This window comes from Ambystoma mexicanum, chromosome 6q (genome assembly GCF_040938575.1).
Source record: "Ambystoma mexicanum isolate Mex_15411 chromosome 6q, UKY_AmexF1_1, whole genome shotgun sequence".
Lineage (NCBI taxonomy): Eukaryota > Metazoa > Chordata > Amphibia > Caudata > Ambystomatidae > Ambystoma > Ambystoma mexicanum.
This window is the reverse complement of record NC_090937.1, coordinates 302,877,578-302,892,495: the sequence shown is the minus strand read 5'-3', so window position 1 is coordinate 302,892,495 and position 14,918 is coordinate 302,877,578. Positions and strand designations below refer to the sequence as shown.

Sequence of the window (14,918 nt, the reverse complement as noted above, 5' to 3'; positions counted from 1 at the left end):
TTTTTTTTTTTTAGGATTGACTCAACAAGCTCTCTCTGAACTGGGTAACTGGCCAAGCCGTGTGTTCCTACCCTGCATGGTCAATGGGCTAATACTGCTCAACTCTGTAAAATGGATCTTAAAGTATCAGTTCATAATTCGCCTTAAGCCCCACATCAGAATTAACTGTTCAACTGAAAACTGAAGAGTTGAAAAGAAGACATGGCTCTGTTCAAACAGTAGGGTTATCCCATAGTCCTATAGACTATGTTTAGTACCACTGACCTTGCTCCAGTGGAAAAAAATCCTTCAAGGGAAAAAAAAAAATCAGACTCCTAAATCCAAACCCACTGTTCACCTCAGCTATCCAGAGGTTTCAGGGTAGATTCCAGCTCTGCGTGCTTAAGGCAGGGCGGTAGATGAGCCCTAGCACAATTATTCTAAAATCATATCATTTGATAGAACACCCATTGCCTCCAAAGACACTGCTAGTTAATTTTGTCAAATCCACTTTACCCTGCAACATTCCACAGACTATGTTCGGTTTGGCCATCATTGCTCTTTCATTCTCCACTACTTTTCATTGTGCCCTTTCAAAATACCAGATGAAACTAGTTTGTGGTACAAGGTTCTCATATCTTCGGCTATTATCTAATATTTTACAATTTCTATTAATATGACATTAGAACTTAAGCATTTTACAATTATGAACTCTATATTTACTTAATTGTTATTGCTCAGAAACTGTAATGTTTTGTTTTCTGCACCAAACACTTGTATGTATTTGGCACAATACAACAATACTATAGCTATTGGGGCAGTGGAGGAGCAATGGATAGGGAGAAAAACAACACTCATGGTGAGTCATGACTAAAGTACATTAGTGGACAACTTTGGCTTCAAAAAAGTGGATTGCTAACTCATTCGAATTGGAAAGTCTCTAGGTGTCACAGCTGCATTAAACTACATTCCACAGATTCACCTCACTAGACTGTCAAAGTTATCCACCGCATTCATGAATGCGAACGATAGGCTGGTAGTTAAAACAATAAAAAAAAACAGGATTATGGATGGATTGACCTGGTATCTAATCAAATTGTGCTTTCAAAATAAAACGCCACTGGAGAAATGTAAGCATGGTGGTCAACAGGTTGACGAGCAGTAAGTATCGGAAGAAACCAGCGTCCAGGTGGAAAAACAGGGCAGATTTTGAAATCCTGAACTGCAATGTCAGCTGGAGCACTGTATCAATGCTAGTTGCATGTGGTTTCACGCACGCACCTCCTGTGTCCCACCTGCACCCGGAAAACTGTCTTTAAAAGGACACATCACTACATTAAATCAGAGCGAGCGGATAATTTTGACGTGACCTAGCTCTATATACAAGTTTGAAAAAAACAGGCAATACAGCATTGCCGAGATTTCACCACTAGTTCCAACGAAACTCTTCCCATCTATCAACCCAGACAACAACAAAAAAAAAGAAATGTGTCGACTTTAAAAGCTCTTCCTAGAGTGGCACTCGTGTCTCAAAGGAAGGCTATGTCCCATGTTTACAGTACAACAGGTTAGCAGTTCATAATTTATATTCACGACACATCCCAATGACCGCCTTACTAAGCAGGCCAACGTTTCCATGGACTGAACACAAAGCATGCACCACAGTAAATGTAAGGAGATCATCCGACATGTAAACTAAGAACCCTTCATTAATCGCAAAAGCTGTAATTGACCAATAACAGATCTGGATTGTGAAATCAGTTTTGAAACTAATCTTAAGTACCCACCGTTTCCAAAAAGAAGCCTAGTCGCCTAGCTCATGGGCAAATGAAACCGATTTAGTTGAATTGATTTGTAAGTTCTTGAAAAACAGCACGAAAATAAGCACCTTTACATCCTATGTATGAAAGCACATCCCTGGGCCCGTTTATGTAAATTAATTGTGCAAGACCTGCAATCCTAAAGCCACTGAAAGCTGCTTTGCAGACCCCACCTTCTAACGAGTTAATCTAAAGGTCACCATCATGCAGGCGACGCGCGCGAATCCGAAGCCCTTTCCCTCCCCCGTATGGCATGGGCAGCCACGCACAGACCAGACAGACCACAACTCAAAGTACAGGACCCAAAAGATCTGCACGGAATTAACACTGGCACACTGGTGATCGGAGATTCAAAGTTCCCTCCCCCACAGAAGCACTCTCTTAAAGTTCCCTTTCTCAGCCTCACAGGTTGAGCACGAAATCCAACAGAGATGCGAGTGCATTCCGCGTCGGACTACCTCTAGAATGTCCCCCAGGACATATGCTTCCATCCCAGCGGCCTTCTCCACCTTGCCTCAGGGTCCTTCCATATTGCTCGCTCGCTGCACTATGGTTAATCTCGGGCGGCAGCAGCAGTACACGGTGCCAGCCAGGGAACAGGAAATGGGACGTTCTATTTCATGGCTGAAGCAGCTCTGCAGCCGAAGAGGCAGCAGCGAGCAAGACATAGGGGTGACTCACTAGCCAGCCCTTTAAAGACACAGCAGTCTACCATGTATTCACGAATTCTGCAATGGACAGCCAGAAAGCAAATAGCTCAAATCAATCGCAACTGGTTCACAGATCTTTAGGTTAACAGTGAATGGGATTTAACAAAAAGTAAGATTAAAGGATTTATGTTGAAACCGATTAAGCGAACACGTATTTTCATTTCACCATAACTGTTTGTCAAGTACACGGGACAGTCAAAAAAAGCTGCACTGGCCTATGCCCCTCACCCAGGAGGTGTTTACGGTCCCAAGTAATTCAAAACCTCCAATTACACCATGTAATAAACTATGTATATCATTGTAATGTCCCCTTTCTATGCCCATTTGTCTCAGGACACAAGGACAGGCTCCACCGGTCTCGTTTTTACTCCTGTTGTGGGCTGCAGCCCACCATGCAAATTTAGAGGCGGGGTTACCGCTTAACAGGCGGCTCCAAGTTAGATATTAAAGAAGATTGACCTACACTTCTGGCTCCCATGTTTTATTAGCTACACAGCTTCCTTTCTGTTTGTGTCCGCTACTGCAGATTTAATATTGGCGACGAGGCTGAACCACTGTCTCATACCGAGAAAAATAATATTGCCTGCTGAGACCGTGTCGCCGGTCTCCAACTTCCACGGACCTGACAGAAAACAGGAAGCCACAGAGGCATGCAGTGCCTACAACGCGAGTGCTCCTCCAATGATCTCCATCAGGAACTGGTGCCTCGGCTCCACACGGCACCGGGCGCTCAAGCACAATACCTGCACAGCCGGCATGCATGGCCAGCGCTGTGCGTTCCATCCAGATAATTTTGCACGACAGTGCGTACACGCAGCAACAGGAGGCCCTGCGCCACGCTGGTGCCCTAGCGCATCGGCACAAGTGGTGTGCCCAACTTTTTGTGTTCCACAATTCACTGCATCGCCAAAGAGGACATGAGGACATTAAAATCATCAGGCCAATCGGAAGTGAGAGAGCATGTGACCCGGAAGGCTCTGTGGTCACTGGCATATGGGATACATTACTCACCGTAATCGTATTTCTGATGCTTGTATCAGATTGTTTTGTTTCTGACAGGAGGTAGCATGAAGTGTAGCACGAGTACAGTTGTATCCAAGCAGATATGTATCAGACAAGCTCATAAAAACATCCATGCACCTTCTCTCCAAGGGGAGGAAGGGTGGGCTCATGTGAATCTAAGCAGATACAAGCATCAGAAATACGATTACGTTGAGTAATGTATCCCTTCTGAGGCTTGTGGAATCTGCTGTCATGGCCACAGGCCCCAGAACACAAAAACCACACCATCTAGTGATGGAGGCAATGGGTCACTTGAGTCACTTACGTCCCTTTGGGACCTATAAACACAGGGGCCCTGGCTGGACTCAGTCCTAGCGCCAAAGTATAGAGATGTGAGCAGGAACACTTTATTTATTTCAGTGCAGGAGTGCTTTTACTTTATTTCAGTGCAGGAGTGCTTTTATTTTAGAACTTTCCATGAGCTGAAAGCCTTTTATTCCAGAAAACATCCTCATGTGCTGACTCATCGGGTGTGGCAGACAGGCTGAACCTGGTGGGCGTGGCTTCAGAAGCTCAGCTATATAAGCTGCTCCATCCTTCAGGCCGGTGCTTCGCGTTACTGTGCACTTGAGTGCAACGTAACGCTCACCGCCGCTTGGACCGGTTTACCTTTGAAACCAGGCGTTCTCCTGCACACTCACCTCCAGGAAACCGGTGTGTCATCGCTTCATCTGCAGACTCATCTCCTGACATCCAGTGATCTTGATCCAGACGCCGCAGCACCGCACTCCGCATCCACGAACTTAGACCCTGTGAAGAAGAAGAAAGACAAGGTTAGAACATCCGTCCTAGGGCCGTGCTGCATTTGAACCCCGCTTGCCCCCTAGTTAACAACTTACCAGCGACTGTACAGATGCAGCTTCGTTCCTCATTCCCTCCGGCTGTCGCCTCGAGCTCCGGAGCTTCTGCCGGGCCGGCAACATCACCTGCAAGGGAAGAAAGCAAAAGAGCAAACATAAAAAGTGGAACGGACAGCAATACAAGACTACAAACTTTACAATACAACAAAAACAGACGAGGAAAGACAAAGGCAAACAGGAACACTTACCTGAAGTATAGTGGCTTAGTCGCAGGAGGACTGGACTACCACGTGCAAGGGACCAGTGAAGGAACTCGTCCCAGATCATACAAGCACCCCTGCCAGAAGCAGCAGGACTGAGTGCTCACGAAAACTAATTAACAGGTGAGCTTTCCAGAGACAGCGCATCCCACGGGTACCACAGTTTGGGAGAAGGGTTCTGGAAGGGGATCAGACGCACAAGCTGGCATACCCACGCCCCCTATTCTCCACGCAGGAGCAGTCCCAAGCAGCATCACCTATTGCCACCAGTCACCACATAACCGCAGAGGGCGAAGTCTGAACCGAGCGACCTCACCCCCGGGAGGGCTGCAACCGTGCCCCAAAACGTCCGCAGAGACCAGGTGAGCGTAACATTTTAGATCACATGCTATGCATAGATTAGCAAGCAGTGTTAGGAGAAGGTGGTGGGTTGTGAAAAGGTTCAGCAGCAAACAGATGTTTTAGAACCGCTTGTCCCACCATCTGCTTTGGAATGGGTGTCGATACAGTAGGGCTGAGTGAAAGTGTGCATTGAGCTCCATGTAGCTGTTCTGCAAATGCAGTCTAAGGGGACATTAGTAATAAAAGCCAGAGTGGCCCCTGTACTCCTTGTGGAGTGAGCTCTTGGCGTGAAAGGCAGTGTTTTGTTTGATAAAGAATAGCACAGTTGTATGCATCCGACTATCCATCTGGAGATGGCATTCTTGGAAATGCGGTCTCCTTCTCTGCCTGGTGCTACAGGGACAAACAGCTGGTCTGTTTTTCTTAGCAGTCTGGTCTTGTTCACATAGTAAAGGACCACCCTCCTTACATCTGGTGTTTGGAGTTTTACCTCAGCTGAGCTCTTTGGGTTCTGAAAGAAAGCCGGTAGCTCAATGGACTGGTGAGCTTAGGAGAGAACCTAGGATGTGTACATAAAACCACTTTGTCCTTGTGTATGACAAAGAAAAGATCCTGCACTGACGATGCTTGCAATTCACTAAACCTTCTTATGGAAGTAACAGCCACTAAGAAGGCATTAAGTCAGGGGTTTTTAGACTGGACTTCTGCATAGGCTCGAATGGGCTTTGCGAGTACTACATTGAGATCCCATCCTGGCGGTGGGTTAGAAATTGGAGGGTGGAGTCTTTTTACTGCCTCCATGAATGCTTTGATGACCGGCACTTTCCACCACGATACTATGTTGTGGGAGGTGGTGTAAGCCGATCATGCCGCCAGGTGGACCTTTATAGAGTTGAGTACTAACCCTGAGTCTACAAGTGGAGCATGTAGTTTAGAATGTGGGATGGAGTACATTCTATGGGGTTTATTTGTTTAGACTGGCACCAAATTACAAATGTCCTCCACTTGTCAAAATAACCACATCTAGTGTTTGGTTTTCGTGCCTCCATGAGGATATCCATACACCTCAGAAGTAGGTTAAGAGGTCTGAACTCTGACTTCAGGAGCCACCCTGCCAACTTTGAGTGAGGTTGAGGGTGTTAATCCCCCCGTGTTGAGCGAGTAGGTTGTCCGGCACAGGGGTTTGATGGGGGGGGGGGGGGTCGCACATCGCCAGTTTGCGCAGATGTGGATACCATGGCTGTCTTGCCCACATAGGAGCAACTAGGATGAGCATCACTTGTTCCCTGTGAATCTAGTTCACCACCTTATTCAATAGAGCAGTGGTGGGGGGGGGGGTGAGAGAAGCGTAAGCGAATCTCCCTGACCAGTTCATTCATTGGGCATTCCCCTTGGAGCCTGGTTGGGGGAACCTGGACGCAAAGTTTGGGCATGGTTTGTTTTCGCCTGCAGTCTAGCGCGGGTTAACTCCACTAAGAGAAGAAGTGGTCTACGACCCCTGTGTCTTTTTGCCATTCTTGTTCCTCTGGTAGGGGAAGCTCTACTCAGCAAGTCGGCTAGAATGTTGAGTTCCCCTGGAACGTGTTGAGAGGATAGGAATATCTTCCGTCGGAGTGCCTATTTCCAAAATTTTTTGTGCTAGTTTGGAGAATGTGTGAGTCCCTATTTGTTGATGTAAAACATTGCTGTAGTGCTGTCTGTGTGTACTGACTGGTTTGTTAGGTGTAGGTGTATCTCTAATCCCTGAAGGGCCTCGAATACTGCCAGTAGTTCCAGCAGATTGATGTGGTTCTGCGCCGTGGCAGGAGTCAACAGACCTTGTGCTGCGGGAGGAAGGTGATGAGCCCCCCACCCGGCGAGTGACACGTCTGTCGTAACTATCGCTTGCACTGCTGGATCGCGGAAGGGTTTCCCCTTCAAGAGATTTTCCCTTGTCCACCAGCGAAGGTTTTGCACCAGTGTTGGCGACCAGTAGATCATCCCACTGACTGCTTGCCTGAGACCACTGTTTCGCCAACCATTCCTGCAAGGGGAGCAGGCGTGCAGTACTAGGTAAATGCAAGATGCCATCATGCCTAGCAAAAGCATAGCTTTACATATGCTTATCTGGCGGTCGGGCCCGATATGGAGTTATTTGCAGTAACATATTTTGGAATCTTTCCTCCAACGGGAAGACTAACCCCTCTTTTGAGTCCATTACAGCTCCTCTGAACTGTTCGGTTGTGCTTGGCACTAGGCTCGATTTTTTTTCTTGTTTATTGAGAAGCTCAATTGAAAGAGAAGGTGGATAGTTCTTTGAATGTTTTGCCTGCACAGGTCCGCTGCCACCACCGCCACAACCTCTGTGAATACCCTTGGTGCAGATGCTATTCCGAAGGGTAGCACCTTGAATTGGTAGTGCTGGTTTGCCAACTTGAAATGCAAGAATCTTGTGTGCGCTGGGAACATTGAAATATGAAAATAAGCATCTTTCATATCCAATGTCGCCTTGTAGCCCCCCGCGCTTTAGCAGAGGGATTACTTCTTGTAGCATAGTCATGCAGAACTTTTGTGGTTTGACATAGGTGTGCAGGGCGTAGGTCTAATACTGGGCGCATTGTTAGTTTATTTTTATTTTTTTTTATTTTTTTTAAATGGCTCACAGAAGTAGGTTGAATACATACCCTTTTTTCCCCTGGTTCGCCGGGATGACTTCTATGGCGTCCTTTTGGAGCAGCATTGCGATCTCCTCGAGAAGAATGTGTTTTTCTTCCTTCCTTGTGTTTCTTTTGACGCAGGAATGATTCCGGGGTAGCTGGATTAGCTCCACACAATAACCGCCTGCCACGGTGCCTCGCACCCATTTGTCTGAGGTGATTCCCTCCCATGCTTGGGTGAAGTTTGAAATATGCCCTCCTACTGGAGAGGCCTGGGAAGGTGTGGCTCCACCTCTAGAAGTGGAGGGCCTCCCCCGGCCGCAGGATCGGCGCTGTCCCCTTTGGTAACCTTGTGAGGCTTGGCCTTGATCATTACCTCCGGACTATTCCTGGCTCTGTCTGTAGCCTGGACCCCTCTGTGAATTTTGTCCACAAAATCGACGCAAATTATTATTGCCGCTTTGGCATGGGGGTTTATTTGTAAGCTGGCACAAAGATTTTAAGGTGTCGTATTCATTCTTAGCACATTTTAGGGAGTCTTCAACAGCTTTTCCAAAGGGGACGTTGGGCTCAATAGGAATATTAAGAAGCGCAGCTTGAGTCTCTTGCTTGAAGCCGGACTGTCGTAGCCACTCATGGCGCTTAATAATTGTAATTTCTGCAATAATTCTGCTTGCATGGTCAGCAGCATCTAAATAATTTTTCAGAATGAAGCAAGAAACTGCTCTCCTTTTGCTGCTACCAGGGCTAATTGGGTCTTAAGAGGGTCTGGAGCTGATGACAATAACGCAGACACTTCATCCCAGTTATGGCAGCTGCTTTAATGAGCATATTGTTTTATAGTGGCTTGGCTGGTTATCCATTGGCAAATCTGCCACTGCGGGGTTTGGGGGGGGGGCGGAGTTCTAGGGTCACGGGAGAGGCTATGTGTTACATCTCTTCCTCCTCATTGCCATAGTCCTGTTTTCTGCCCTCCTTAGCTGTGTAGGTGTCTTCAGTGTCAGTATCTGGGTCATACAGATCAATGAAGGGTGTGTCCTGCTGGTATGGGATAGCCATGGTATCAAGACGAGACCTCTTAGAAGGGTGCGTCGTCCTTTCGTCGCGGGATGTTTTTTTGCAGGGTTTTTTGAAAAATCCCATCCAATTTATTAGAAAATGTGAGGGGGGTTGGGGAGGAATAAAAAAAAAAAATAGGTTACAAAAAATTCGATTAAAAAATTAAAAACATTTACAAAAATCGTGTAAAAAAAAAAAATGCGAAAAACATCCCGCGATGAAATGACATGGAACCCTTAGGAAGGGGCCGAGAAGTAGAGGCAGCTGCAGTGGGTGGGGTGGTCTGAAAGTTCTGGAAAGAATCTGGGTTCTTGTAAAAGAAGTTTGCCATAAAAGTCATCCTTCTCATGACCCTATCAAGGTCTTCGCATGTGCATTGAGCAGAGCTTGGTATGGACACTGGGTCTAGTGTTGGGACCTGAGGTGAGCAGTGGTCCTTGTTTTTTAAAGCTGCTGACTAGGAGGAGGATGAGAATCCTTCTCCCTGTGTGGTGTAGGGGGGGACCTTTCTTTCTGGTGGCGAGGGGTTTTTGAAGAGTGTTTTTTGGACTCTTTAAGGAGGCTTTTTGGGACGTGTTTCTTAAGCAGGTGGGCTATTCCCGATTGTTTTGAGCCATTTACAGTTTTCAACTACACGTGTAAAATTTCGGCTGTGGGGTGACCAGACGTCTAGTCTACTGACGTGCGACAGTCGGGAATGGTTTTAGGCGCTGCGTCTGTGCTGTCTTGCAACAGTCGGGGCCTGTCATGCGGCGGTCGGGACCTCGAGTGCCCAGAGGACAGGGATTCTGTGGACCTCTCGGGCTCTTGGTCAACGTACGAGTCGACTCACTGCCCTTGGCTGGGTTTAGTGGTAGGGGCAGTGTGAGCGCCGACGCCACCCGGGGTCATCCCCATAACAGAGCCGCCGGCCTGTCTGGTGGGGTCAGGGGCCTATGCTTGGGAAACGTTTCCCCATCTCCTTTGCCGTCGGAAAATGCAGCATTTCCGTCATCGCTGAAGGTTCCCTCCACGTTCATGGTGGCCTTGGCGTGGTGGGCCTAGCACTTAGTTTTACGATCCTTTAACGTCTTAGGTTTGAAGAGCCTGCAGTCTCAACAGCTCCCCTCAATGTGATCCTGTGTTAGGCAAAGATTTCACACCAGGTGCTTTTCGACCCAGGGGAATTTTTTGTTACAGCTTGGGCAGAATTTGAAAGGCGTCCTATCCATAGTGAAACGAAATGGCAGCAAGGCAAGAAAAATGTATGTTAAGGGATAAATACATTGTCCAATGTCCTCCCCCCTCTCTGCCTACTGTTAGGGCCGAAGCCCGAAGCGGCCATCCAAGGCCGAAAGGATCCGTCGATGGAAGTCTTATTCAACGGCCATTCTCTTCACCTCTGTCGAAGAGGTTACCGATAGTCGGTGATAGAAAAGTATAAAGGATAGGGAGAGTAAACAAACTCAATTTTGATTAATCAATGGCGTTATGGCTAAATCAGAACAGGACCATGGGTACAGCGGACGTCACACTAGGGATAGTATTAATGGACGCCCTGTTGACGTCCCTTTTCAAATTTCTAAGGCGCTGTATAAATGCCAAGTAACATAACATTTCGAAAACAACTGTAATACTCTGCAGCTTCCACTAGATGTCGACTTATGCATAGCATGTGACCTAAGCATATTCCACAAGCCTCAGAAATATATTGTCATGATGCCTACCCCCGGGCATCCGGATCAAGTCCATCAGCCCCGGGAGCAGGCATCCAGATACTTATTAAAACCCCAACAGCCCCGGCTGGGGGCTGTTTGGATTCAGTCCTGGCGCCATAGGCACCAGGCTCATAGACTTTACTTACCTTATGCAGACCATGCTGCAAATGAGTCCAAGCCAACATGAGGCCTGGATGGGACTATTTTATTACAGGGACTATTTTTCACTTGGGTGTGGTTCTGGGGAACTTCTGACCTGGGACTACTTTGCAGGCTATTTAAACCACGCCCGAACAGCAGCCCATGCTTCGTGTCATTCTGCATCCAGCAGCTTAACGCTCACCGTGTCTGCAAGTCAGCATCCAGTCTTCTGCCGCGCCCGCCTCGAATCCGGAAAGGAGAAGAGGTTAGATCACGGACATTATTTGATTCCTTACCCGATTCCGGACCCAGCACAGCTCCGAGCCTGGAAAGGACATTATTTCAGCACGCGTCGCTTCGCCAGCAGCAACGCCACGTTATACTCACCAGTCCACCGCATCTTTCGACTCGGCGCTGCCTCCATCATTTTCTTTGTCGAAACCCAGCACCTGGGGGGAAAACAAAAGGAATAACAAGGTGAGCCGACAAAGACAATCTCTTGCCACCATAGGCTTACCTGCTTTACCACCTGAGGTATTATCCTTTAATTCGCCGCATCTTCCTATGCTGCACCTATAAAGGGAGAGAAAACAGCAAGTTAAACTCATGCAACTTTTACCAGACAGTGTTTGGTAATACAGACTATTACCTGAACGCCATCAGCTGCCTCCAGGCAATATTCTTTTGGACCCAGCTGCAACCTAACGAGGGAATGGAACAAGAGTGAACATCGGACATATTGAACTCTGAACTTTATAGACACTGGAGTCAATATTCCTCCGGAACTCCTCCAGTACCTTCAAACCAGTGAAGTAACTGGTATCTACGCGCCCCAGCATCCCATGCAGGACGGAGAGCTCATCATTTAAAAACGTAAGGTGAGGTTACCAAGAGGGGATATCGGAGGTGATTAGTGGGGAGAACGAGAACAGTTGGGGGGCCATCACTAAAGTCCACGGGTGGCTAAATCCCTTTCTCCACTTGCAGGAGAATACTTCTACGAGTCCAGCAGACCAGATTAGGTGGGCCAGTCCAGACTGTCATCTCTGCACTACGCATCACGTTGGTGGAGACCGCAGCTGTCCGGGTCCGATCGACGCCCCTGTGGGAACCAAGTGAGCGTAATATATATATACATGAACAGCGCTGCATGCAGGAACACTCACATGTGGCTCACAAAATATCAACAAGGACCATTTTAAGGTGAGCTTTGCTGAAATCCTCTACATTAGAACCCTGTCATGTCAGACAATGAGGGTGTCAGCAGCTCACAAAGCCCACCAGCAAACTCATCCACTCACAACCACTGGCCCAGAGAGGACATGAGTCCCTTCAACTCCAGACCATACAACCATTTGATATCTCGGATAAAGCAGTTTGGCACCAAGATGGAGCAGGTGGCTCAAGGAACTTAATATACACATTGCTGCAAAAGGCATCAGGGAAGAACACTGCCTGAGAAGCATACTTCTGCACTCATTAGGCCCCATTGTGAGAGATATTGTATTTGAAATGCCGGAAAACTCGACTGACACTTTACAAGAGATTGACTCCTCGAATAGTTGTTTCACCCACCTAAAGAATGCAGATTACGAACGCACAACTTCCACATAAAACAAAAGGGGAAAGCATGGACAATTTCGTCATGCGATTAAAGAAAAAGGGCAAGATATTGCGACTTCGACCGCTATTCAACAGAGGAAGCCTTAAAGACACAAGCTATTGCAGGCTGTGAATCTCCCAACTTTAGAAAGAAATTACTGCAGAAGAGCAGGATCCTAATTAAATCCTGCTACTCGCTAGAACAGACAATTATCCCTGAAGACTGAATCTTTAAGCAACATTAAAATCATGCAGACTGCCTCGACGGCATCCATATGTCCTGTGCGCATGTCGGAACGCAGTCAAGAACAGAAGAAATCTTATAGGTGTGGCTACAACTTCCCGCACATCGGCCCGTGCCAAGCTGTAGGCCACAAATGCGGAGGTGAAAACCATTTTCAATCGGTGTGCAAAAACATCAAGTTCTTCCAGAAGGTAGAGCATCAGAGAAACTAGAAGGCGGGAAAGTAATCATCCGAAGCGGGAAAGGCCTCTCCCAAGAAGGTAGCGGTCGCCAGCACCCAGTAGACACAGTTCGCACAGCAGAAGCAGGGTTTATCGGCTCTAAGGGGGAAGATCAACATGATGACAGAAGAGGAGACGCCGGCATTCACGACACAAAAGCGAATCGCAAAGGAGCGGGACACGTCCGAAGGTCAGCTATTTAGAGGCATCGCCGAGGCGGCGCAATGAATCAGATTCTCCCTCATCGGGTGGTGACCGAAAGAGAGGCTACATACATGCTATAGGAAATGCCACAGCAACTCAATACAGCCCGACTCTGCCGTTACAGATAAATGGACGCAGTTGAGAATTTCACATAGATACCGGAGCCACAATCAATGTAATCAATGAGGAGACCTACAAGTTCCTCAACAGTAGGAAAGAATTAAGGAAGGCAGACATTGACATATGTCCGTATGGCACAAATACACTGCTCGACTGCAAGGGAATGTTCAAGGCTATGTGTACATACAAAGATGAGAGCAAGAAGGTCACGATATACGTAGTCAAAGGTGAAGTCCCAGGAGGGAGCATTCTTAGCTTCTGATCGGCCATCCAGATGAGCCTGGTGCATGTGATGTATCGAATGATGTCGGACTACACGACCAGCACAAAAAAAAAAAAGATGACAAACATTCCTGTCACTATTCAAAGGTCTAGGAAAGTTAAAAGGGAAGCAAATTAAGTTGCATATTAACACTCACGTCAAACCAATAGCACAACATTAACGGGGAATACACCTAAACATTCAGAAACACTTGGAGGACAAGATGCAGTCTCTACTACACCAGGACATAAATCGTACAGGCATCGGGACCCTCCCCCTGGGTGTCGCCCATAGTGCCAGCACCTAAAAAGGAAAACAATAAAAGCCTTTAGGCACCCAATGTTGCGATTGAAATGACCAATATGATGCACCTGTTGCATGGGCAAAAGTCTTTTCCAAGTTCGATTTAAATAAAGGATACCATCAGCTCAAACTACATCCGGACTCTTATATAACCACTTTCTCCACACACCCAGGGCTTTCCAGACATAAACATCTTAGTTTCGGGGTATCCTCCGCTGCATAGATCATTCAGAATGAGATACACCAGGTCATCGAACCCATTGCCTGAACTACAGCAATGACATAATATTCAGAGAAACACAAGAAGGCCATAATCTCACGCTGAGCTGGATGCGCATGGCACTCGAAGATGCAAACCTGACCTTAAACGCTGACAAGTGCGAGCTAAGCAAATTAACGCTCAAATTCTTTGGGCACATCTTTTTTGCAGAGAAGTCTACAACCAGATACAGAAAAGGTGCAAGCGGTAGTAGAAGCTCCCACACCAACATCAGTGCCTGCCATCAGATCATTCTTAGGCATGGCAAGTTATTGCACAAGGTACATTCAACACTTTGCCTCAGTCAGCACGGCCCTCTGTTTACTCACTGACAAGGGGCAAGAATTTGCCTGGTCGGCTGACTGTGTAGAGGCATTTCAAGAAATTAAAAGACTATCGCCTCCGCTTCGTGCATGGCCTACTACCACCCAGAACTAGAAACCGAACTAACAGTTGACGCCAGCCCCGTTGGCCTTGCAGCGATCCTAGCGAAAATAAAGTCAGGGGCGTCACCATCCTCAGCAAGACGCGTTGTGGCCAATGCAAGCCGCAGCCTATCACCAACCGAGTGCGCATATTGGCAACCACAGAAAGGCTCTCACTGTCGTATGGGCGTGCAAACACTATCATTTGTTCCTATACGGTTGACCATTCACCATGATAACAGACCCCCAAGCCCTCATGACCATAAACAGCAGGTCGACAACCAAGATGCCACCTCACATCGCAAGATGGGAACTCCAGTTGCAAGAATATTTGTTCATCATAAATCGACCAGGTAAAGATAGTAATCCCGCAGATTTTCTATCCAGATATCTCTTACCCGCCAAAGAGAAGAGACAACCTATCAAAGTAAACCAATCTTTAAATTACATTGTGAGCAATGCACTGCCAAAATCACTCACGCTACCGCAAAAACTGGAAGTTACGAAGCAAGAGCATTTGCTCTCAACAGTAAGACTGCATAATATACGGCAAGTGGCATTCACAGAAATAAACACGAGAAGCCCAAGTCGGCAGCAGAGGAGAAATAACCCCAGACATTCCACCTCATAAAAGCACACATTGACTGTCTCCCCAGAAGTACTACTAGTAAAGGAGAACAGACGTGTCATCCCTGTAAGCCTACAGGATCAAGTAAATTGATCTGGCACACACATGACACTGTGGCATTGTATCTACAAAGAGGCAACTCAG

General features: G+C 47.2%; 1 protein-coding gene across 17 annotated transcripts in view; it reads right to left on the bottom strand.

Annotated features, from left to right (window-relative positions):
- ANKRD17 (ankyrin repeat domain 17) overlaps positions 1 to 14,918 on the bottom strand; it is a 2,430,147-nt gene that overhangs the window by 2,382,984 nt on the left and 32,245 nt on the right. The window contains exon 1 of one of the 17 annotated variants that reach the window (XM_069630803.1): positions 2,258 to 2,398. The exons of the other annotated variants lie outside the window; for them this stretch is intronic. Coding sequence (XP_069486904.1) covers positions 2,258 to 2,290 — 33 coding nt within the window. The 5' untranslated portion in view covers positions 2,291 to 2,398. Of the gene's footprint in view, positions 1 to 2,257; positions 2,399 to 14,918 lie in introns of those variants that run through there. 17 annotated transcript variants of the gene reach the window in all.